Source organism: Thamnophis sirtalis, unplaced genomic scaffold (assembly GCF_051295495.1).
Source record: "Thamnophis sirtalis isolate CommonGarterSnake01/CBP01778 unplaced genomic scaffold, rThaSir2_p1.2 scaffold_6, whole genome shotgun sequence".
NCBI lineage: Eukaryota > Metazoa > Chordata > Lepidosauria > Squamata > Natricidae > Thamnophis > Thamnophis sirtalis.
In genome coordinates, this window is record NW_028261386.1 from 28831356 (window position 1) to 28856217 (window position 24862).

A 24862-nucleotide genomic window follows, 5' to 3' on the forward strand; every position below is an offset into this window, starting at 1 on the left:
AAGGCCTGTTCCTTAGAGTATAGGCCAGTGCTTAGCAAGCCTTGTAAATTGCAACATCAGAATTAATAAGCATTTAATTTTTAAATTTCATTGAAGGTAAGTAGATTATATTAATGAATATTTTCTCTTTTATAAAAATTACATGAAGAATTGCTTTATTCAGTTTTCCAACTGATTTGCTAAAATAGCAAGTTGGGATTAAATGAATTAATAGCTATCTTTTTGGAGAAGCCTATGTGTAAATTCAAAGATGTAGAATTTTATTTAAATTGTATTACATTGCTACCTTAACTGTAGAATAAACTAGAAAGACAGAGTAATTATTTACATATATACCTAAGATTAACATGATAAACAATGAATTGGAATAAATATACACAGGATTTTTATATTTAAATTACTTCTATTAAACTTAACATGATTTTTGATTGGAAATTGGAACAAGGTCATTTGGGTAGGGACTAGAATTGTTTTATTTTGCAGTTAAACTGTAGTTTGTGCCTTTTAAAATCAATTATTTAGTTATTTAACTTGCAACTCCCGTCACAGTTTGTATTGCTCATGATACCTAGTTTTCTCCCTAACTGTTAAGAGTTAAACAACTGTATTTCTGGCATATCTATATCTTTATAATCTTAAGAACTTAATTGCATTTTTATTTTTAAAATATAGGTGTTCTTGTTGCATATGAAGGCTTACCTCTTCATCTAGCTTTGTTTCCCAAACTTTGGACTGAACTTTGTCAAAGTCAGGTAAAATTAATTTTATCTCTGAAAAGGATGTTTTTATTTGAAAAGTTAAGGTGTGTATTTGATCATCATTTAATGACATGATGAATGTAGAAAGTCCTACCTTCAATTCATGGCATTCCCATACAGGCTTTCTCTTGCTGCAGACTTAGACTTTTTTCTAAAAGTTGCTGAGATTCTAATAACTCCAAATGTAATAGTTTATTGTGAGCAGAAATTTATTTTAATCAATTTATTATTTTTATTAATAAAGGACAGGCTGAAAGACACTGAGGAATTGTTACAGACTGGTGCTCTTAGAAAATTCTGAGTGCAGTTCCAATGAATGCTTATGTGCAACATCTCTGTGTAACGAACTGAAATCACATATCCACAATGATTATGTGGAATACTAGTTCTGAAGCTCTGATCTCTCTCTTTTCAGTCTTCCATGTCAAAGAATTGCATCAAGCTCCTGTGTGAAGATCCTGTGTTTGCAGAGTATATTAAATGCATCCTAATGGATGAGAGGACATTTCTTAACAACAACATTGTTTACACTTTCTTAACTCATTTCCTTCTCAAGGTATGAAAAATAGTTATGCCTAGGTTACAGTTTCAATTTAAATTGGTTTTCCACAGATATTTACTCTTGTGAATTCCACATGCGTAATTCAGTTTACAGTAGGAAATAGTGCTATGATGAGATCATTTCACCGAATGGCAAATTAAGTTTCAGAATTCCTTATTTTACAGGTACAAGGACAAGTATTTTCGGAAGCAAATTGTGCTGGAATAATCAATAATCTGATTACAAATTTGATCAACCAGTATCAGAATCTGGAATCAGAATTTGCCAATCAGCGAGTTGAAATTTTTAAAGCAAGTTCCACTTTAAATGGGGTAAATAAATTTTATTTTCTCTTCAAATATTGTATTGATTTATGTAAAGCATTTTTCTTTCTATTCCTCAGATGAAAATGTTCAAAATGACAATCCTACAGTCACAGGCACACACACAAACAAAGTATTAAATATATATATATATATATATATATATATATATATATATATATATATATATATATATATATATATATATATATATATATATATATATATATATATATATATATATATATAAAATTTTTAACTTTCAATTTCCAAATATAAGGGGTGCTCAAAAGTTAATTGCTACAGTAGTTCTCACCTACCTAAAAGTTGGTGCCTGTGTGTTCCAAGAACAGCTTGCATCCTGAATTATGATGATGATTATTTATTGCATAGTCAGCCAGATGTTTGAATTATATTTGGCATATAAAAATAACAAAAAAGCATCAAAAAACAAAAAAATCAGGCAGCCTAGATTAAAATGATCCCATAAACAACAACATCAAAACAGGCTTAAATAATAAACACCAATCCCAGGCCAGATATGCAAAGTAGGAGAGAGGATGCAGTCCTTATCTCTGGGTGACGTACTGTTTTAGAAGGTGAGGGTTACACTAGAAAATGATAAAAGGTGACATGTTTAGTAGAAGGGAGTTAGCCAAAATAAAAGCTTTGAAACTAGGCATTTTGAAAAGAATGGAGAGAATAAAATGGAAACTTAGTTCTAATGCTAATTTTTTGTTAACAGTTAAAAATATATCAATAAAACATCATATACATATATACATATCCATTTTCTTCTTTTAATAGAATATATCCATTTTACTATGTGTTTTGTTTTCTTAATCTCATTATAATCCTTTTTTATTTAACACAAATACATATTTCCCCCCCAAAATACTATCTATGAATGAACAGATAATTATTGAGATTATATATTATTGTTCAATATAATATTAGTAAAATGATATTCCATTATATCGTGATATGTTTTATCTATTATAATAATTATAATAGATCAATTATTAATAGTAAAAGATGCTGCCATCTCTTTCTCCCATCTGAGCATAATACAATAAAACTACCTAAACATTGTTAGATTTATATCTGTGACCACCATTGTTAATACTTTCCACTTGCTTCCCTCTTGATTTAAGCTATAAATACAGGATTCAAGATAAAAGAATATCCAAAATTTTAAACTGACATGTAAAAAGGAGTCAGAATTTTCTTCTGTGTGAATAAAGATATATGCAATTTCTTTGGTTACTATTTATATAATCTCTACATACAGGGAAAATTAATTTATTAGACGGAATTTCATTAACTGCATTGACTTGAATTTTCTTTTATAGGACCTTCGAGCTCTCACTTTACTGCTTTCTGTGCACACCCCCAAACAGTTGAATCCTGCCCTAATACCTACTTTGCAAGAGCTATTAAACAAATGCAAAACTTGTCAACAACAGAAAAGCTCTTTGCAGGAACAAGAAGCCAAAGAACGAAAAACTAAAGGTTTGTTTTGTTTATCTATTAATCAAATGTATAGCCCATCCATCTCACTTTCCAAGTGATTGGTGGCAGTCAGTTTACAAGTAATTTTTTTTCCTTGCTGAATCCTGTCTGAAAGTATCTACTGATTGTTCTGAGAACTATTCAGCTGGAAATATTCTGGGATACCCCCTTATTAAACTGCCAAAGTAAAATCAGCAGTCTTGCAACAGCTTGAAAACTAAATATTTCTCTGCTTGTTGACAGGAACCCAGTTTATCATGTACGTTGAGTAACAAGATAGTGATAATGCTCTTAAAGCTTGGATGTATATAAAATAACTAGCACTGATTAGTTAATTAAATGGATATCTTATTGACAAATGATTGTTAAACAAAATTTGGGTTGAAATAACTCAGATTTTTTTGTTATATCAAGCTGTTAGAAGCTCTCAAACATTTCAAAGCACCTTTGGGAAGAGAGGAGGAAAGATAAATATATAAAAAGAATGTAATATTTTTGTTCTTCCAGTAAAAATAATTCATTACGACAATTGATATCTGTATTATTTCATCAATATTTATTTCAACTGTATAGATGATGAGGGAGCTACTCCAGTAAAAAGAAGACGGGTTAGCAGTGATGAGGAGCATACGGTAGACAGTTGCATCAGCGATTTGAAAAACGAACCTAGGGAAGCTTTGACTCCAACCAGCACCTCAGATAATGAGACAAGAGACTCCTCCATCATTGACCCAGGCACTGAACAGGACCTGCCTTCCCCTGAAAATAATTCTATTAAGGAGTACCGTATGGAGGTTCCCTCTTCATTTTCTGAAGATATGATGCTAGCTACTCATTCACACCATGGGGAGGAGCAGCTGGGCAGTGGGAGATTTGAAGAATGTAAAGATCTGAAAGAGCCGTCAAGCTCCAAGGATTCTCACATTATTGAGGATGATACAGAATTCCCCTCCACATCTATTTCTGCTGTTCTTTCTGACCTCACAGATTTGAAGAACTCTGAAAGTCAAGCTTCCCAGGACCCTGAGTCTGGCTTATCACTTAGTTGCAGCCATTCCAGAGGACTGTTGAGTCACATGCAGCAGCAACATCAAGACATTTTAGACATCCTTTGCAGGACCATTGAATCAACAATTCATGTGGTTACAAGGATATCTGGCAAAGGAAACCCAGCTGCTTCTTGACAGTAGAGGAGCATGCGTGCTTTTAAAGTCTTTTTTTTCTCCCTTTTAAAAATGCTGTTTGTATAAGTTCTGCTTATTTCTGTTTTGTGCTTCAGTTTGTCCAGTGCTTTCTGCTTGAATGGCAAGATGAAATTTATATGCTTAATTGGTCAGGCAGAACTTCAAATTAAAAAAAAATATTTTGCATCTACCGTATGTTTTCTTAAAGGGCAATCAAATAATGAATATGTTTATGTAATTCAAAGTTCACTGTGGTGGCTTTCATTTAATATGCCTGTCTGGGAGAGCAGGGACTCTTTGCCCTGTATGACGTAATTGAAAATTAACTGCATTTTTACAGTGTATAATAAATATGGTGTCCTCTGTGCCAGTTTTGTACCTTACAAAAGAGGCAGCTTGCCTCCAATTGCTGTGGTTCTTATTATCAAAATTAAGTTTACTTGTATACTAAACAACCACAAAAAATTGATTCTATAAAGAATCCTCTTTAGCTGTGGCCTGACAGTATACACACATACAAATACACACACACACACACACACACACACACAAATGAATATATATATATATATATATATATATATATATATATATATATATATATATATTAGTGCTTTATTTAACAGAATACTTGTGATGAAAATAAAGCACATTTGATGTAAAATTAATTGTTTTATTTTTATTGACATGACCAATTGCTATTCTGTGCACTTCATTAAACTGATTGTGATGACTTTTCATTTGTTTTTATATATGTTGCCTCTGTAGCCCATTATTTCCTTGCCAGAAATAGGAGCTTAGAGAGGTGTGTGGACACTTCCAAGCTGCTCTCTTCCCTGACATCCATGGACTGTTGAAGAATGGACAGGGCTATTTAGAATACTCTATACTTACCTATATATCCCTGTGAAGTCCCTAGTGAAGCCAGTACTCCTCTGAGTCTCACATGTGGTGATATATTTTACATTTTGGATACTTTTTTTGTCTGTAACTATTTTTTAATAAAGCAATGAATACATCTGAGTGAATGTCAGAGGATGTATCATGCATTCAGAAGAAAAATGGGAAATTAATAAAGGATTACAAGTACACATTTTACAGGAATTGCTTTATATGTCATACAACTACATGACTTCAAAATGAAAATTAAATATCAGATTATGATAATACTAAAAGTAGTAGCAGTATATTTTAAAATAGGGTTTTCACCCCTATATTGAGCAAATGCAGATAGATTCTGAAGGGGGCTATATAATGTATGTCAGTTCAGTTCACTATACTAGTGGTTAATATGTGCATACCTAAAAGTAAGCATAATTCTATTATTTTAAAAGGTATCCAGATTTGAAGCCAAGAAAATCTTCAGTGAAGATGTAAAGGAGACCAGAAGGAGTGAAATTAGAGGGGGTGCTTTAGCAGCATAATATACCAAAAGTGTTTTAAAGAGTTCTTGAATACTTAAAAAAATATTTGGATATTTATAAATCAAGAGAAAATAGTTATCTTTTTTCTTACCAGAGGAGTGGATAAAACGGTAAATAGAGTGCATGAGAGGTTAATGTGCATTTTTAATAAGATTTGTTTAATGCTCTGAATTATTAAAAAATTCTGTCAAATAAAATTGAATAAGATTAATGAAAAAATACTTTGTAGTCTTTATTTTAAAAAGCTTAAACTAAATTGGTTTATAATTATACTTTATAAAATAGACATTTTGAATATCAGAAAATATTTAGTATAATTCATGACTGGTAGCATACTATTAATATTCAGAAGTGTTTGAAATGATAAAATCAAATAATCCTTGAATCTTTCAAGTATTTAGACATTCCCTACCCATACATGGAAAAGCAAGGATTATGTGGTCAACATTACTAGGCCTGCCCTTTCTCTACCAATTTCATTGGAGATTTTATCGATGATAATGTGTTCTTTATCTTTCCAAGCTCTGTATTTTGTTATAAAGCTACATTTTCACCTACAATGGCCAAGTGAATACAGCAACAACCAAAAATCAGGCCCCTTCCCTGCCCCCCGCCCCCCCCCCCCAGCTACTGCCAACAAGAACAATGGATGAAGCTATTATTGGGGCATGTGTGACTGGCAAGACAGCCACTAGCCATGCCTGAGACGAACCACGTTTTTCTGAGAAATTTTAGCAGTTTTGTTTCAACTTTTCCATTTGCTTTTTAAGTTATCTCCTAGTTCTACAGTCTGATCATTTGTTAGCTTTGTCATAGATCAAAGCTAGAATAAGAACTAAAAAGGTCCAGCACTTTCTAAGTTCACTGTAGAATAAGCAGGCAATCTGCAAATCACATAGAAGTATATTTCTGAGCTCCTTTTTATCATAATTGTGAAATCATGATATCTCAACATAATGCTGATAAATGGAGAATTTTTGTTAATACTCAGTAGTAAATAAATGTTAATAGTGTTTAATACAACTTTAAACAAAAAAATTACTCTAAATACTACCTTCTGAAATCTTGTCTTGTTGCTGCAGCTAACCTGCCCGCCCCGCGCCCCCCCCCCCCAATACAGAAAAGTAGTCCTACGTTATCTGAAGCTTGTAAAATGCCATTCATGTGATAATAGCATGCTTGGTTAGTTGATCGATTGATTACACACTTGGTAGTTCATGTGTTACACATTTCTTGGAATACAGGTAGCTCAGGATTGCTGTACATAGTAATTGTAATATATAGTTACATAGTAATCTGGGATTTTTAAAAGATTTTTTGGGAGAGGAATGTTCATAGCAACTAATTGGTGCCTCCCAGAAAGCTGCCTATTACCACCCAACTTCCCCCCAAACTAAAATTTTATACAGACTGTATATACTGCAAGGCAAACTCCACTGGTACACTAAGGAACCCTCACTGTGATGGGGTGATAACATCTGCAAATCCCACACCTCTGTCTCCCAAAGACCAGAGAAACAGTCTGCTACGTTTGCTGTCTGAAGGAAATTGAAGGAATTTCAGTAAAGTTTACAGTTCAAGTGCCTGAGCACTAAATGCTTCATCTACTATATTAAATTGTGTAGGAATATAAGCATATATAATACATATTTCTCAAATCAAAGCACAAATTAAAATTTAGATCTACCATAGTGTTGTAAGAGTTTGCTAATTAAAATGTGTTCATTAGAAAAAAATAGACATGGAGGTGTGTGCGTCTGTGTGTGTAAGGCTGAAAAATAGAAACACAATAAATCCAAAAGAAGTGCCAAAAAGAACAAAAACGCACCTCTGAGGTTAACTAGTCAGCTATGTATTATCAAACCAGATAATGAAAACAGTTACACAATTGATAATTGTATTTCAGAACTACCATAGAATTGTTACTTTTGTTTAGCTAAGAAAATACAGATGTGTACACTGTAAATGTATCTCAAGTGGTATTAGACTTTACATGAAAAAAGAAGTAAATCTATTTTTAAATATCCTGTCAAAGTATTACATGACTTAATATCACTTAGAAATTCCTACCTATAGAGACATGTCTTGTCATGAAACAGAAACAACTCTGTACAATAAATTCTGATTTTATCATCCCCTGTGAGACTGTTTCTATTCATAGCTATGTAGTATTGGGGGGGGGCAATTGATGTAGTATTGGGGGGGGGAGCGTCTTCATGGACAGAGTGTTCCAGCTGCCACCTCCTCCTCCAACAGCACTGCTGGATTTGCCACCCGATGCTACGGCTGAGGTGAAGCCCCAAAGCCCCCGCCGGCACCCCTGTCCGTGGCAGCAATGCCTCCCCCTTCGCTCAGAGCACCTGAGTTGGGCCCACAATATCCTTTCCCCCTCCTCCTCAGCCATGCTTTTGAGGAGCCATGAGGCCGCAGGAGCCAGTAGGGAGGGGGCGGGAGCAGGGAAAAAAGGCCTCATGGCTTCTCAAAAGCACGGCGGAGGAGGAGGAGGCGACGGCAGGGGTAACGCGGGGGGCCCCAGCTCAGGTGCTCTGAGCGGAGAGGGAGGCGTCGCTGCCACGGGCGGGGGTGCCAGCGGGAGCTTTGGCGGCTTCACCTCAGCCACAGCGTCGGGCGGCAAATCCGGCAGTGCTGTTGGAGGAGGCGGCAGCAGCAGATATTCCGGTAGCGGCGGGGGCTTTGCAGGTTCACTTTAGCCACAGCACCGGGCACAAGCGGCTAAGAGTGGCCGCCCACAAAGGGGGCTTACCAAGTTTACCCATCTTCTCCAAGCAGCAACTACATTTCTCTCTCTTTTTATCCCCTACGTTACTTCTTTTTCAGTTTGTACATGTTCCTGGGTGGTATCTTTTTGCCCACTTCTATTTAAGGATGGAAGTCCTCCCTAGGAAAATGATTGCACCTGACATGCTATCTCTTCTTAGTTGGTATTACTACCAACTAAGAAGAGGTAGTATGTCAGGTGCAATCATTTTCTATTTAGAAATTTACTATTTTAGAAAAGCCCTTTCTCTACTTTTGTCTCATTATTTTCATTCCTCTTGTTAGGCCCCATTTTTCCACTCTGTTTTTCATTTGACTCATGGCAGGTGTTGGCTTCTTTAAAGACAATGGGGCCTAATAATGAAAAATGCTTCTTTCTTAAAAGAAAAAAGCAAAAAACCCCAGAATTTCATGACTGGGGATAAGAGAAAGGGTCCTTGGATATGATTATTCTACACTATCATGCTCATATTTATAAAACTCAGTGGCTCTGTGAAAGGTAAGGATGACTACTGCGTTTGTGGTGCAATCAGAACATTGGGTGTGTTGAAGTTGTTTTAACGCAAACCAAAGATGCCTTTTAAAAAACAAGTTTACATCATATTGTTATGCATGCCAGTGCTGTCTGTGAGGTAATTTAAGGTGGTTCTGACAAGTGTCGTCGGCATCTTCATATCCGGTCACATGGGCAGCAAGCCACTCCCATCCGGTCTCATGGGTGGCAAGCCACTCCCACAAAGGAGGCCACATTCACAGAGTAGGTTCGAACAATTTTTGAAACCCACCACTGGGTAAATCCAAAGGTCTCTAAAGCCACTACCAGGGCAGAAGAGCGAAGGCAGAAGGCTCTTGAGAAAGAATTTCAGAGGGCCCAAAAACAACAAGTTCTAACTGCCCAGGCCCTCTCCCTCTTCCCGAAGGTCTCCAAGTTGTCTCCCCAGATCCACCTGTCTTGCCTCCCATGGGCCCTTGCCCTTCACTGGCAGATTCAGATGCGGGATTGTCTTCTTCTGAGTCCTCTTCTTCTATAGAACCTGACAACCAAGGCAATTTCTTTAATGTCCTCAATAGGGAACACACCTTTGAGCAGGCTTCCCTCCCTATGGTGCATGGTTCATGGATTCCCCAAGCCTCTCCTGCAGATATGGCAACCATCATTGCTGAAACTATCAAACAGGTCATGGCTGCTGGCCTACAACAGCACCCCCAACCTGCTCCATCACATAGCCACAAGCATAAATTTTCTGCAGCCACTGAACAACCTGATCCCTCTGCTTTTACTTCTCAGGCCTCAGTTAGTAGTGAACAAGATAATCTGCGGGATTCAGATCTGTCTGACGACGAGGTGGTCACCCCAGATGCCCCTGCCTTTGCCGGATTATTTAAAACAGAGCGTTTTAAATCCCTACTATGCACAATACAAAAGGGGGGTTGTGAGCAAGACCGCTCACTCCATATTACTGTAACACTGATTGGGACCAGCCTCAGAGGAAGGAGGTGAACATACATACCAAACATACCTACCTTTGAGTTGCAGTCAGCCTGGATTCTTGTCCAGTCTTTTTTTTGCCAAGTTCATGCTTAGAAGAAATTTCTTGACCTCAACCTTTCACTGCTGCCACTGAGCCATAGCTACACATTTCACTATGACCTCTTTCTTTCAGACACCAGAATAAACCTATCATGAAGACTTCTATTGTCTGGAAAGACTTTGAGGAGGGAGACTCTGCATGAAAGTCTGTTTATGCCAGGGCTGTCAAACTCGATTTCATTGAGGGTCGCACCAGGGTTGTGTTTGACCTGGGGGGGGGGGGGCAGGATGGAAGTAACCAGCTCAATGTCACTCATGTTGGGAGCACTTGTGGTGGCCTAAGCGCTCTGCCAGAGAAAATGGAGCTCTGTTTTTGCTGGCAGAGGGTTGCAGGAGGCTGTCATAGCTGAAAATGAAGGTGGGAGGGCTGCGTGTGTTATACTGTTTTGTTTTATTTCTGTAAATTCCAGTACTAACCAACATCAAGAACAGGCTTGTGTTTTTTGTCCTTCTGGTTGGAATCTTTATTGCTTTCTAAAGTGTCTGTCAGGCATGTGTCCAATTTCTAAAAGTGTCCAATTTCTAAAATCACAATGTGATTAATTTTTGTTATGATTTACAGTGGCCAGGAAAAACAAAATTAGTCTATTTAACATAAGAAGCCATTCATTTTTTAATAGTGAATTCAAAATCTTACAATAAGTCAATACTCTGGAACCTGGACCCTAATCCATTTACAAAATTTTTATATCAAAATCTTATTTAGCTTTTTTCTGTTTATTTCAAATTCTTAAAAGTTCTTAAGCATATAATTAATTTTTCTTCTATTCAAAGTTGAAGATAAACCAAAATGCTTTTCAAATTTAAACACACACTTCTCTTTTACTGTAGTGATTCAGAAGCAGAAAACATTAGGCTGTGATCTTGACTTTTAGCAGTTTCAATACCAGAGGTGTAGTTTGCTTTAACAACCTCCATCTAGTTGTCATATATTCTTGAGATACTGCTAGGATGCCAGAGTGTGAGGAAGAGAGTTTCTTATCACCCAGACTTTTAAAAAAAAAATCATCAATTAGATTAGTATATTATGAGGTTCCTGAACTAAGATCCAGCACATTTGCAGCACCATCTCTATCCTGTTTCTATATAGTTCTAAGTATGTGATAGACACACTTATACACACCTCTTAGAAATTTCACATAAAATAATTAAAGGCTTCATCTGAAATACCTCAACAAGGTCAATATTTCCCTAACTAGGTCTGTATCAACTCCCATGATGATTGTACAGATCCTTAGGACACATCATTTGTATTAACACATAATTTATTTCAGTGCAACAAGAATTCAAGTGAATTTGACAATGAATATTTGTGTAAGTGCCTCTTGATACTTGGAATTTTGCTATGAAAAACATCTAAGTAAAAACACAAATATTGTGATGGTTTTTTTACATACAATACAGCATAAAAACACTATTACTGTATGGGGTTAAGTTTTAGAAATTATCAACATTTACTTTGGATTCACTTTTGCTGAAGTGCATTAAAGTTTAAGAATTCATTTTGTATACGTTTAGAAATAGGATCTTCATTGTCTGTTATCTCTTTGATATTATATAGCCCTACTAAAGGAAGCTTCTGAATACTAATTTTCATGGAACTTTTTGGAAAACTTCCAACAAATAATGTGGCTACCACCCATCCAGTTTAGAATGGCACCATTCTCTACACGTTTCAGGTTTATCCTCTATTACTTTCAGCATTTAATATAATGCCCAAGTATGAAGACCAAATGTGGAATATTTGTCTCAATGCACAAATCAAAAATGTTGTAGTTGTCTATAATTATGTTCTCTGCTGAGTTTTTTCTTTCTAGTTTTACGTAATACTATCCAAATGCCTGGGTTTTTCACAATTGTTTTCATATACTTTATAATAGAAAACTACTCTCCTCATCTGATAGACAACATAGCTGCAAGCAACATACTGGAATGCACTTTCTGTCTTGGTTTTAGAAAGAAAAAAGTAAATTCTTATGGTCTCAAAAGAAATTAAAATATTTTTAAACTAAATCCTTTAAAAAAGTTTAATCTAAAAAATTTCTATTTCTTTTCTATTCCTTCTTTTCATATCATTGCTTGAATTATTCAAGTATATGTAAACTTTAGCAACCACAATTAGAACTGGTATTTCTGTTGCTAATTGCCACAGCCCCTAAGTGGAAAATCACGGGACCATGATGGACTTATGACATCACTTTCACTATGGTCATTAAGCAAAGTATCATGTGGATGTGACTTGTGATTTTGCTTCCACATTATCCATTAACCCTGCTCGTTGCCAGCTAATTGGGAAGCAAGCAAATGGTAATCATGTGACCACATGATGTGGCATTTGTAAATATGCACCGGTTGTGAAGAACCCGAATTACATTACAGAGGGTTGATGCAAAGGTCTTCAATGTGAGGATTGGTTGCAAAGCTTTTTTTTTTACCCAGTTCTAACTTCAAACAGTTGCCAAATGAGGCGGTAAGTGAGGATATATCTGTAGATGGGTGAAGTAGCTACAAAATTTTGATTGATGACCTGGATGAGGTCTTTTTTCTCTTAAAGCTCTTACAAGGAATCCTGCAGATCAGGGGTGTAAAACTAGATTTCTTCAAGGAACAACTCAGCATTGTAGCTCTCCGTGGGTTGGCTGGTGGGGAGATGGGAAGGACGCCTCCTGCAGCACCCTGCTGGCCAAAATGGGGTGTGAGGGGCTCGCACATGGCCCTCCATGAGGCCCGTTTTTGCCTGGCAGAGGTATTGCAAGCCGATCCTTTGATATTTCCAGGCCAGATTTAACCACCCTGTGGGCTGAATCCAGCCTGCAGACCTTGAGTTTGACACCCCTGCTGCAAATGCTTCTGCACAATATTGTTTGCAGTGGATGATTGCAGAAGAGAAATGCTGAGCTAGGACTGCATATGTTAGCTCTTCAGTCTCCTTCACGATTTAGCCTATCTTTACAACATTTCATAGCATCCATTTCTGCTAAGAAACGAAGATTAATTTTGCAAAGAGATGTATGCATAAGTCAGTTATGAAAAGCCTCATAGTTACAAGCATAGACTTTACCCTTATCATTTGTCATATTTGGCACTTAAGTAAAGAAATAGACTGTGGGATTGTCTGTAACTCATAAAATAGTGTGGAGTTTTTTCACTGTATTTTTTAATTGAAGCATTAAAAAAAGGAAATTTGGAAAGGAAATACCTTTTAACATGCACACTGTCTCACTGCGAGAGAATACTGTAGAGAGGAAAACTTAAGGGCAGAATTAGATCAAGATTTTAAACAGGATGCAAAGGCATTACCACCTTACTTTTATACAACTAAATCATTACAAGTTAATATTGTTGCCAGATAAAGCACAAAGTATATAAAAAGGCCAGGTTTGACCATTACTAAAAATTGATAGCAAAATATGAAATTCTTAATTTCAATAGCACCACTTTTTCTACCCTCAGTCAAATAAGGGCTTTACATTTTGTTTTGCAGGCTTATAAATGCACCATTGCTTAAGAGAAAATGGTGTATTTACAACTTACTACAGATGAAACATGGGTATTAATTCATTAAAACAGAATAATTAACATGGCGGACAGGAAGGTCAGTCACTGAAACCTTTCGGAAGAAGCATGCCTGGAATCTGGAATCCTGAAAGCAGTTGCAGAAGGCAGGAAAGTGCTTTGGCTTCAGCGCAGAGAACCTCTGGATTTTGTTTTTAAGTTGGGCGGCTTTGACCAAACCGAGCTTTTGTCCTATATTGATAGAAATACATTGGAAAAATTAAAACAGAAGTTAACAATAACAATTCATCAATTAAGGAAAAAGATAAAGGTTCCCCTCATACATATATGCTAGTTGTTCCCGACTCTAGGGGGCATTGCTCATCTCTGTTTCTAAGCCAAAGAGCCAGTGCTGTTTGAAGACGTCTCCGTGGTCATGTGGCTGGCATGACTAAATGCCGAAAGCGCACAAAACGCTATTACCTTCCCATCAAAGTGGTCCCAATTTTTCTATTTGCATTTTTACATGCTTTCAAATTGCTAGGTTGGCAGAAGCTGGGACAAGTAATGGGAGCTCACTCTGTTACATGGCACTAGGGATTCAAACCGGCGAACTGTCAATTTTCTGATCGACAAGGTCAGCATCTTAGCCACCGCGACCCATCAATTACCAGTTCATTAATTACCAGAGGTAATTTGCTGCTTTAGCTATACTGAAGATTGCAGTACCAAACTAGAAACCGTCAAATCTGATCTCTCATTCTTCAATGGAATATGTTATGAGACTTACTGATTTCACACACACACCACCCAATTAGTAATTAGATACAGGGTGAATCAATGCAAAAAAAAAAGGTAAGTATAAAGTAAAATTATCACAGTGAATATAATTACTGAAGCTGTAAACTAGTTTCTAAGGAGAATGAAAATTGTATCAGCTCCGAAATTTTAGAGCATGTCATTTAATTATTTATTGAACATATTGGTCACACATGGTAATACAGGACAGCTCTGGGAGGCTTACATACAATGTAGATATATTGCATATAAAAATCTAGCTCTTCTATAAATCTTTATATACCAACTATAATATTCCTCTTTACTCTCTTTCTCCTATGTACTTAATATTTACCTTATCATTTTTTCAGGGATGTTCTGACGAATATTGACTTGTGCCGCTGCCCTGATTTGAGCTTCAAGTCTTGCATAAATTCCGGCTGCAGACTGAAAGGACAGAAGTCAAATAATCACATGATTTACAGATTAGTGCTTTATTTCTTATAATATATAATGGCAGATGGATAGCCTTTGCTAAAAGGTTTGGGGTTTTTTTTTTTGGTCCCAAGGAGAGAGAAGTTAAAAACTGAACTATAATTATACTGTAATAATACCCAGATTTACTAAATAATGAGAAGAAATCAGTACAGGTAATCCTCAACTTAGGGTCGTAATTGAGCTTCAAAATGGTTACATGGTTCGCCACATAATTGTTTGATATTTACCACCTTTTTAGGGGAAGTTGTTAAGGGAAAGCGTTGGTTGTTAAGCAAACTGGTGATTGTTAGATGAATCCATTTTATCCAAACAGCCATGAAAGTGTTGCCAAAAGGCAACTGGACTTTCTGGTTGTTGTTTTTTCCTTTAAAAATGTTTCACTTCTCATCCAAGAAGCTTCTCAATTCAAAGCACCTTTGGGACAACCATGACCTGGATGATTGAAAACCTCCATAGAAACTAAAATAAAGTAAAATCCAGAGAGGTATTCAAAGGAGGAGCAAAGGACAACTTAGTTGTGGGTAGGAAATGGTGATTTGTTTTAATGTGATGGAAAGCCATCCAATATGGCAATGTGACCGTGTCACCAATCAGAGAGGGAGACAAGAAAAGCACTAGACCAAAAGCATCAGGCAGCTCACAGCTAGGAAAACCAAGGGAGGAGATAAGAAGATACAATATTTATTTTTAGGAATCATTACTATAACCAGCATTTGATGGAGAGTTTACTCGATTATAGAAAGGCAACACATAGTAATTTAAAGGGGAAAAAATCAAATGCGTAGCCAAAATACGTCAATGATATTAAATTAGAACAGCAATAAAGCTCACTTCTTTGTTTTCTTTTGATTTTAGACGATCAAGATCCCCCAACCTAATTTTTATTAGATGTCCTGTTATCTCAATCATTCGCCGCTGATCTGAAAATAAAACACACCACAGAAAAGAAATAGAAGAGCCAGTTCCAACAACCTTTTCACTCTTCAGAGTATCAATTACTTTATATCTGGTCAAAGTTCAAACCCAACAAAGACAGGAAAATTAAAATGGAATGTAGTAAATGCCAAATAATTAAGTGAATAACAAACCATATCTAGAAAGATTTAAATGAATTAATAAACATTAATATTAAAGCCACAGCCCTTTTTCAGCAATTATAGTCACAAAAATTGGTAAATCTCTTATGTTTCTAGAGATCGATCCACTATTAAAAAGAAAGACCTCACCTTTTCTGAATAACCTAAGAAAGGGGCTAGGAAAGGTATTATTAATTCATAATTTTGTCTTAATATCTGAGTAAAATGGGTCTCAATGGCCCAAATGAAGAGGTACCTGGGCAATCTTGTGCTAGATGGCAGACCATGAAGTCTAGCCAGTGAAAAATCTTTACTATAAGCGACAGAGAGGTTTTCATTAAAGTAGTTAGGTATTGTAAAAAAAAATCCTACTGCACTCACCATTAGAGTAAGGAGGACTGTTCCTCCCATCTTTTTGTAGATTAAGAATTTGATCCTTTGTTTCTCTCAAAAAGGATATAAAGAATTAGGATGAGGGACCAGAATAATTTAGACCTGCTGTTACAAATTTCTCCCAAGAAGAAAGAGTTAATAACTAAGATTAACCATGCCAAATATGCTTCCATCAAGTTTTGCTTTAGCTATTCTTTTAAACAAATTAAGCATACATACTGATGGGCAAGAAGGAGAACTTTCTTTATAAAGTGGATTTTCAAACATCTTTTAAATATTGAAAGGAAGGACAAAGACTATACCTCAAGCTTTACATTAAAGTGTGTTTGTTGTGAACTGAAATAAATTAAGATTACACAAATTAAAGTTAGATAATTTTAAAATAATTTTTCTATCTGTCACATTAAAAATGGTTTGGAGAGTTTCTGAGGCCAATCCTCAAGACTCTGGAGAATATTTATTTATTTTATTTTGTATATTTGGAAATTTTATATTGCCTACTCGCTCACAGGCAACTCAAGGCAGCTTATGGGAAATAAAAACACAATATAAAAGAAATAGAAATAATAATAAAAAAGATTATGCACATTTTCACTGATATTAAGATGTTTCATGGACAGCAGAAAGATTTAATTCCTACCTCACAGAATCTTGGACATTTACACATTTTATGCAGGTCTGGCACTACACTAGCATTATTTTATCTATTAAAATCACAGAAGCTAAGCACGTACACCTTACCTTCTTCTCTTTGAGCATCTTGATTGAATCTTAGTGATCTGGAAGGATCCCACTTACTTTGCTGCATACTCATTCTAATGAAAGAGTAGATAAGCCATTACAAAAGACATAGAAGCAGGCAATCAGTCACATTCTTCCTAGAATAATTCAGGGCACTATTGGATCTGTTTCAAAAGGGACAATTATCAGCCATTGCAGAACTCAAAGGAACTGGATAATTTTAGGGCAGGTTGTGAAGTGGGCTTGCAGCTCCAGAGGAAGCAGATAATTAGGATCCTTCCATAGGCTTCAGACCCGGCTACACTGTCAGTGGTATAAGTCGAACTGCTATTGCTATTGGAAATAGAGAGTTTTGACTGGTTCCTTAAGGTTGTGGATATTACTAATGACCTCACAGTCATGTGACTATGATTTGGGCACTTGGCAATCAGAAATATTTATGATGTTTGCAGTGGTGGTTTTTGGATCCCGTTCCAACTGGTACGGTTGGAACGGACCCGGCATCATCCTCATGGACGCGTGCAGCGATCACGCACACACGCACATGCGTCTTAGTGCCTCTGCGAGCCTCTGCGAGCCTCCGCAATGCTCCAGCTGCTCAGTGGAGCGTCGTGCAGGGACTGTACATGCCATGCCTGTGCGTGGAAGAGCCGAAGACTTAAAAGACTGGTAAGGAGCTCAGGCGGGTGGGTGGGCCCTCCGGAGCACCATACCGGAACGGTATCCGGTGCTCCGGGCAGGCTCTGGTATGCCCGTACCAGGGCGTACCGCCTGCAACCCACCACTGGATGTTTGTAACCACCCAGAGTCATTTGTTCAAATGGGCAGCTATATAAATAATAAAATACTAGAGTTTGTCTTAATGGCTTTCCTCTAAATTTTAGCCAATACTTACATAAAAGGAGATGTGTCTCGAGAGTTAGACTGTCAAATAAAAGAAAAAAAGGAATACACTAAAAAAGATATTAAGAAAAATCTTTGATCAAATTTTCTTTACTTAAACTATGAAAGCTACTAACCATGGAGGATTTCCCCTGGAGATACTTGATTTTAAGATCAGAGGAACAACAAAAAAAAACCAGTAACGGTAGCTATGAAGTCAGATTTTATATCTATTAACAAAACTAATCATGGAAAGAAGGTATAGCTAACCTCATTAGGACTAGTTCTTCTGATTTAATTATTGAGACCTAAGTTTTATTCTAGATCCATCAAACAGAAAGGCCTATTTTAAACTAATTTTTCAGGGTTGGGCTGAAAATAAAATCAAAAGTTGTTGCTACTTTCAGTGAATAACAAGTTATTTTTTATCTTTTTAAAAATCATTTTAATAATATTTTATACATTTCAGATTTACCTTCTCCAATGTTTTTTCCTTCTTTTGAATATTAGGTGAAGATACTTGCTTTTTTGGATTTCTGATGGTTTTTTTTGGCCTCTCTTTTCTTCCTGTTAATTAAAAATAGTGTACACCAATGATTAGCATATACCATATTAGGCTTGCTTCCTTTGTCATATTCAAATAAACAACGAATGAATTTAAACATATGTTTAAATAGTTGAAACTGTATGTTTCTTTAAATACGGCATGCCGGAGTGATATGAGGGAGGGAGGGAGGGAGGGAGGGAGGGAGGGAGGGAGGGAAAGGAGAGAGGGAAAGAGAGATTCTGTAATGCAAGAAATAAGAACACAAAACAGTAATCATGAAATAGTATAACATATATCATCTTATATAAGATCCGATATTGAGATGGCTCCAATGTAATTAACACCTGCTCTTTGCCTTTTTTTTCATTTGGGGGCACTTTTAAAGTTTTAAATAATAATATTAATACTTGATTGATTGTTTTGTTTTATGCTTTTTTTATATATATAATTTTTTATTTTTGAAAAAAAAACAGACAAAACATAACAAACACCACAAAAATATCTTCCATTACAAATTGTAGAAAGTGTGTCGATTGCTTACAAAAACCTCCATGCATCCCTTCCACAGTCATAAACTACAATTCATATCAAGTTATATATTTTAAATCAAATATATTTATATATATTACTATCATCATACTTCAATCTTCATATGACTATAATTGTTTTTACGTCCCTTTATATAAAACATTCCAAAAATTAAAGCAAAACCACATGATGGCATTCCGTTATCTGTTTTCAATATCATTCAGCAACATTACATCTTTATGATACTTTCTAAATAAAAATTAATTATGTTTAATAATAAAGTTTCTAGACCTCCTTTCTTAATCACTATTTACAATTTATATCCAATTTCCCTTTATCATGTCAATACAAATATTACATTATTATCATTATCAATCATTTATTTAACAATATCCGTAATCATTTCTTTTTTTTTTCTTTTTTCTTTTTTTTTTTTGGTCTTAGTTTAACTAAATGATCACCATTTAGAATTTATACCAAATTTCCTCTTATCAAACCAAGACATATATGTACTTTGTTATGATTATCAATTATTTATGTAACTATACCCATTATCACTTCATTTTTAACATAATGCTAATTTCAACTAAATTTGACTAATATTTTGTTATTAGTTTTCATATCTCAACCTGCGTAGTTTTCATATCTCAACCTTCTAGTAATAGTAGAGTCTTATGTCTTTTGCCATTTGTGGAATTAGTCTTCTGGTTATTTCCTTAATCAAATTTGTGTGGACTTCTCTTCGCAACTTATTGCTTTTTACATATCTTGTAAAATCTCGAGACCCTCTATCAGCTTCTTTAATCAGCTTATCTTTGATTATCAGTAGTGCTTTTGTCAAAGTTTCTCTCCGTGAATCCATTAATTCTTCACTTTTCTCTTTTTCTATACCTTGAAATCTGGGGTAGAGCTCCTTTCCATCTATCCTTTCCACTCTTTCCATCTCCAACCACACTCAGTTCACTCTCAGTATCCACAATTATCTTGCCTCTTTGTTCATTTTTCTCTTGGGTTTTAGGACTCTAATCTCCACTTTTTCCATTTGCTGAATATCTTCCATTTTTCCATCGAATTTTATTGTATTACAATCTATATTTTCCAATTCTCTGTTGTTTCTAATAATTTTTGAATTTCAAACATAATCTGTTGTAATGTTATGGTTTCTTTTTGGTGTTGTGCCATTCTTCCAACTAGTAAACACTGGCACTCTAGTTTCAAAACAAGGTTTTGTTTTCACTTCTCTCCAGCTGCCAAAGCAGCATCCAAAGACCACCTGTATAAACAACCCATGCTCTTCTTCTTATCTCTTCTGTAAACAAGCTGAAGCCTTTGAAGTGCAAAGTCAAAATGATCAAAGAGAAAAAAGAGAAAGCAATATTTCCAGGACTCAACCTCCAACCTCCAAGTGGCAGTGTAACTTCTTTTCCTTCTGATGTTATTACCCTCTTTATATTCCTTTTATATCTTCTTTATATTCCAGGCTTAAAAGAAACAAAATTCTTAAATGAAGCAAAATAAAGAGAAAAAACCCATCCAAACCAATATTATAAAAATAAAGAAAAAATTTAATCCATAGGTAAAAAAAGAAATAGAAGAAAAACCATTACTTTCACTTTAAAAGTAGGAAATATTTGCGAAACTTCCATCCATAGAAAAAAGGATAACACACTGTCAAATATAGCTTAATTTTGGTGCTTATTTTCTTTTCTTTGCAAGTTTAATTTAGCTTTATTTTTTGGGGGGGGGGGAGTTTATTTTATAACAATAAAATTTCCTCACCAGATGGACACACTTTCTCTTTCCGCTTTCCTCCTATGGCAGAGCTGTCCCAACTTCAGCAGTTTTTGGCTGCGCTTCTGTCGCTGGCAAGAAGAGATTCTCTTGGATCAATCAGGGACTTTGCGATGTCCCTGAGATCAACAAGATGTACTCTTCTCTATCACCATCTCTTCAGGACGGTTTAGGTCCAAAAGGACCATCCAATGGCCAAAAAAAAATAGACTGCGATGTGGAGCTCCAAATTCACATGTCATACCATTGCAATGTCAGCTCCTGTCTCTGTTTTGTTTATGCTTTGTTGTATGCTGCCTATTCATTTGTTTGAGATGGGTGGCCATATAAACATGACAAATGAATGAATGGATGCATGCACGCAATAATGAATACATATTAAAGTTCTAGGTGGTATACTGATTTGTGAAAATATTTTACACTTTCTTACATCCCTAATTGTTATCATACCGTGTTTTCCCCAAAATAAGACAGGGTCTTATTTTCTTTTTACGCACAAAATATGGCTTGAGCCTTATTATGAGGGGAGGGTTTATTGTTTTGGGGTTGCCAGCCAGCTGCTCTCTTGCAAGCGGGCTCCCAAAGAGCCGGGCACAGCCTCATGAGTGAATGGCTGTGTTGTACTGTTGCAGCAGCGTAACACAACAGCAATGAAGTGTCCATGCTTACGAGCAGCCATCCGGCAAACCCCCTTTACAGCCGGGCACAGTGCCATTCACTGACCTAGGGGTATGGCCAAGCTGCGTAAGTGCCTGTTCGCCGCCGCCCGGCTCCTGCGGCTTGGTGCCTTCAAAATGCCAATGAATAGTGCTCTGCATGGCTGGAGAATGGGGTCGCTCATGCGCCTCCCAGCCTCAGGATGCCCTGGCCCACCTCTCTCTACAGAGCCAGGGCACCTCCGCTGCCGCTGCCACCACCATCCCAGCATGGCTTTTTCGGCAGCTTCCAAACCGAGTCTTCTGGCAGTGGCCGCTCTGGGCTTACGCTCTATGGTTGTACGCTCTGCTGACAGCCAGCCCACAACCATAGAGCATACGCCCAGAGTGGACACTGCCAGAAGACTCAGTTTGGAAGCTGCCAAAAAAGCCATGCTGGGATGGCGGAGGTAGCAACGGAGGTACCCTGGTTCTGCAGGGAGAGCTGGGCCAAGGCATCATGAGGTTGGGAGGTGCGCAAGTGAGAGCAGAACAGCTGCTCATACAACCCCCTTCTCCAGTCATGCAGAGCACCATTCACTGGCATTTCAAAGGTGCCAAGCCATGAGAGCTGGGCGGCGGCGAACAGGCCTTTACACAGCTTGGCAATACCCCTGTGCTGTGCCTGGCTCTTTGGGAGCCCGCTCGCAAGAGAGCAGCTGCCCGGCAATCCCCCTCTTCAGCTGGGCACTGCGCCGCTCACCAACCTAGCAGTATCCCGAAGGCACCAAGCAACTTGATCACCTTTGACCCCCCCAGTTGTCGCGGCTTGGCACCTTCGAGATATCGCTAGGTTGGTGAGAGGCACTCTGTCTGGCTGGAGGTGGGGGGTTGTCCAGGTGGCTTATTTGCGGGGGAGGGCTTATATTTTTGCCCACCAGAAAAGTGTGGCATGGCCTTATTATCAGGATATGTCATATTTTCGGGGAAACACAGTATTTAATATTACTGCCAGAAAAAAAATACCTGCTTTCCTGGACACTTCTTCTTCATCACCTATTTCATCCTCTGTGACTTCAGATCCAGTTGTATATTCATCATCTTCTGAAAGCAGCAACTGTTGTTTCTATTATAGCCAGGGGACAGGGTGGAAATTAATGGATACTACTCATCTCTGAACAACAATAGATTGTTAGGCCACAAGATTTACACAATAAACTAGAAAGAAAAACTGGTTGCTTTAAAATTGAATGTTTCGTTGTCGTCATCTGGTATATGTGTTTGAAAATTATTCCCTATATGAGCTTTAAGGAATCTTGAACTTGTGCATTACCTAAGAGATCTAGGTTTCAGTTTCTACCACATCTGAATTTTAAAAATTCTAATTTTCCCATCTTGATTATGGTGGAATGGAAGTAGTATGGAGAAGGTATTCTATATTATCTATTCCCCTAGCTCTCATAAACAATCCAGCAGTCTCATTCCGTACTAGTTGAGGTTCTCAAACTAGCATTTAAAAAATGGTTCTTTGCAGTGCATTAAATAGTCATTAAATAGGGCAAGAATGACAGATTTTCTTGTTCATTTGAATTAAAAATCAATTTCTTTTCCTATCACCAATTCCAGACACATCTTCAACTTATATTTTAGGATTAGTAGGTCAAATGAAAGAACTTCTTGACATTCTTATATTGATACATTGGACTAAAACATATATATGTTGAAAAACAGGGGAGACAACAAAGAACCTTAGATCATCACCATTTCTAAAGCAAGGAAAAGTTGGGATGTTCTTAAAAAAACCTCAAATGGAAACACTGCAGAAACTCCAAGGAGTAGCCAGTCAAAATGATGGTTAGCATCTAATAATTTGAGTTTACTGCTCTCAGATATCTGCGTGGCACTGGAATCTGGGGTAAGAATAACCAGACATTCTCCTAGTAGGTGGAAACATCATCCAAGCATGGGTATGACTCCGTCAGGATCCAATACAACTGGGTCTACAAGTATTAAAGACATGCCCATGAGGCTCCTCCCCAGAAATAGACTCAGTCGATCCTTCGATTAGCTGTGTCTCTGTATCTCTCCTTGCTAATTAATTTGTTTTTCTCTAAAATTTCTCTAAAATTCTTCCAAAAATTCTCTAATTGGCTTTCTTTTAAATTGTGTTCGATTGGCACTAATTGTTTACTATTTTAAAGCATTGCAGACAAAAAAACACTGCCCGTTTATTCTATACATGTCACATAATTGCAGGAAACTATTGTGAGGATTATCTGTTGCACTATAGGTTGCAGTTTTTCAATTTAGATCAGTGGTTCCCAACCTTTTTTTGGCCATGACCCACCTAAGCATCTCTAAAATCCTGGTGCCTCCCTGTGATACATAATTCTTACTTTACTTAAAAAATGAATTCTACTCACGCGGATGAAGCCTAAAAGGCTATTAACTTGGTTTAAACAAGGTTCAAATTGCCCCCATTAAAAATCAAATTGCCCCCTTGTGGGGCGTGCGCCCCACATTGGGAACCACTGATTTAGATGAAACAGAGAAGGCAACCCTCTCTTGCCTGGGAGTCCAAGATTGGTAGCACTATAAATAGCTGATGATTCATTCTCATGACTTGTGTTTCTTATTCTTTTAGATTCTACCTAGCAAAACATTTATTTACTTATGCATTCACTTATTTTAGAACAGCTCTCATATCAAAAAGAAAAAAGGCTCTTCTTCCATTACAAATCTCAACCAGGTGCAGTGACTCAGAGTTATAGCAATCATCAACATGTTTAGAAATTCTATTATGTTTCAAAACAGTCCAAATATAATGGATTACATCCGGCACCATTTTCTTTCCCAGTAGGAGCTAGAGATTGAGCTGCAAAATCATAATTTACACCACAAAATGCTCAGGTCATGGTTGAGAACCATAGCCTACTAAAATTCAATGAAATTATAATGGTAAAATGTAAAAACTGCCACCTTGAGCTCCTAAATGAAAAGCAGGATATAAACTTAATTAATAAATGAATACAAATACAAAAGAAAAAGGAAAAAAAACAAAGAAAGAAAAAAAGAAGAGCAAAACCAATAAACATTCAAGTATAAGCCACTGTAGCAATTAAAATTGCAGAAGCTACCTTCTAGACTATAGCACTTGGGATAGCAATAGCACTTAGACTTATAAACCACTTCACAGTGCTTTTACAGCCCTCTCTAGGCGGTTTACAGAGTTAGCATATTACCCCCAACAATCTGGGTCCTCATTTTACCCACCTCAGAAGGATGGAAGGCTGAGTCAATCTTAAACTGGTGAGATTTTGAACTACTGAACTGCAACTAGCAGTCAGCTGAAATACCCTGCAGTCTGCACTCTAACCACTGTGCCATT

General features: G+C 36.7%; 2 protein-coding genes across 5 annotated transcripts in view; one reads left to right on the plus strand and one right to left on the minus strand.

Moving 5' to 3' along the window:
* USP34 (ubiquitin specific peptidase 34) overlaps window positions 1-4685 on the plus strand; it is a 160038-nt gene extending 155353 nt beyond the window's left edge. For both annotated transcript variants that reach the window (XM_087717484.1, XM_087717485.1), the window contains 5 exons: window positions 673-752; window positions 1174-1314; window positions 1485-1631; window positions 2975-3134; window positions 3708-4685. In XM_087717484.1, coding sequence (XP_087573610.1) covers window positions 673-752; window positions 1174-1314; window positions 1485-1631; window positions 2975-3134; window positions 3708-4318 — 1139 coding nt within the window. In that variant the 3' untranslated portion in view covers window positions 4319-4685. The remainder of the gene's footprint in view (window positions 1-672; window positions 753-1173; window positions 1315-1484; window positions 1632-2974; window positions 3135-3707) is intronic.
* Window positions 4686-10838: 6153 nt separating this feature from the next.
* Window positions 10839-24862, minus strand: part of SANBR (SANT and BTB domain regulator of CSR) — a 37758-nt gene continuing 23734 nt past the window's right edge. For all 3 annotated transcript variants that reach the window (XM_087717486.1, XM_087717487.1, XM_087717488.1), the window contains 7 exons: window positions 22501-22600; window positions 18449-18540; window positions 17987-18015; window positions 17092-17165; window positions 15713-15801; window positions 14739-14830; window positions 10839-13858 (listed from right to left, as the gene is read on the minus strand). In XM_087717486.1, coding sequence (XP_087573612.1) covers window positions 13822-13858; window positions 14739-14830; window positions 15713-15801; window positions 17092-17165; window positions 17987-18015; window positions 18449-18540; window positions 22501-22600 — 513 coding nt within the window. In that variant the 3' untranslated portion in view covers window positions 10839-13821. The remainder of the gene's footprint in view (window positions 13859-14738; window positions 14831-15712; window positions 15802-17091; window positions 17166-17986; window positions 18016-18448; window positions 18541-22500; window positions 22601-24862) is intronic.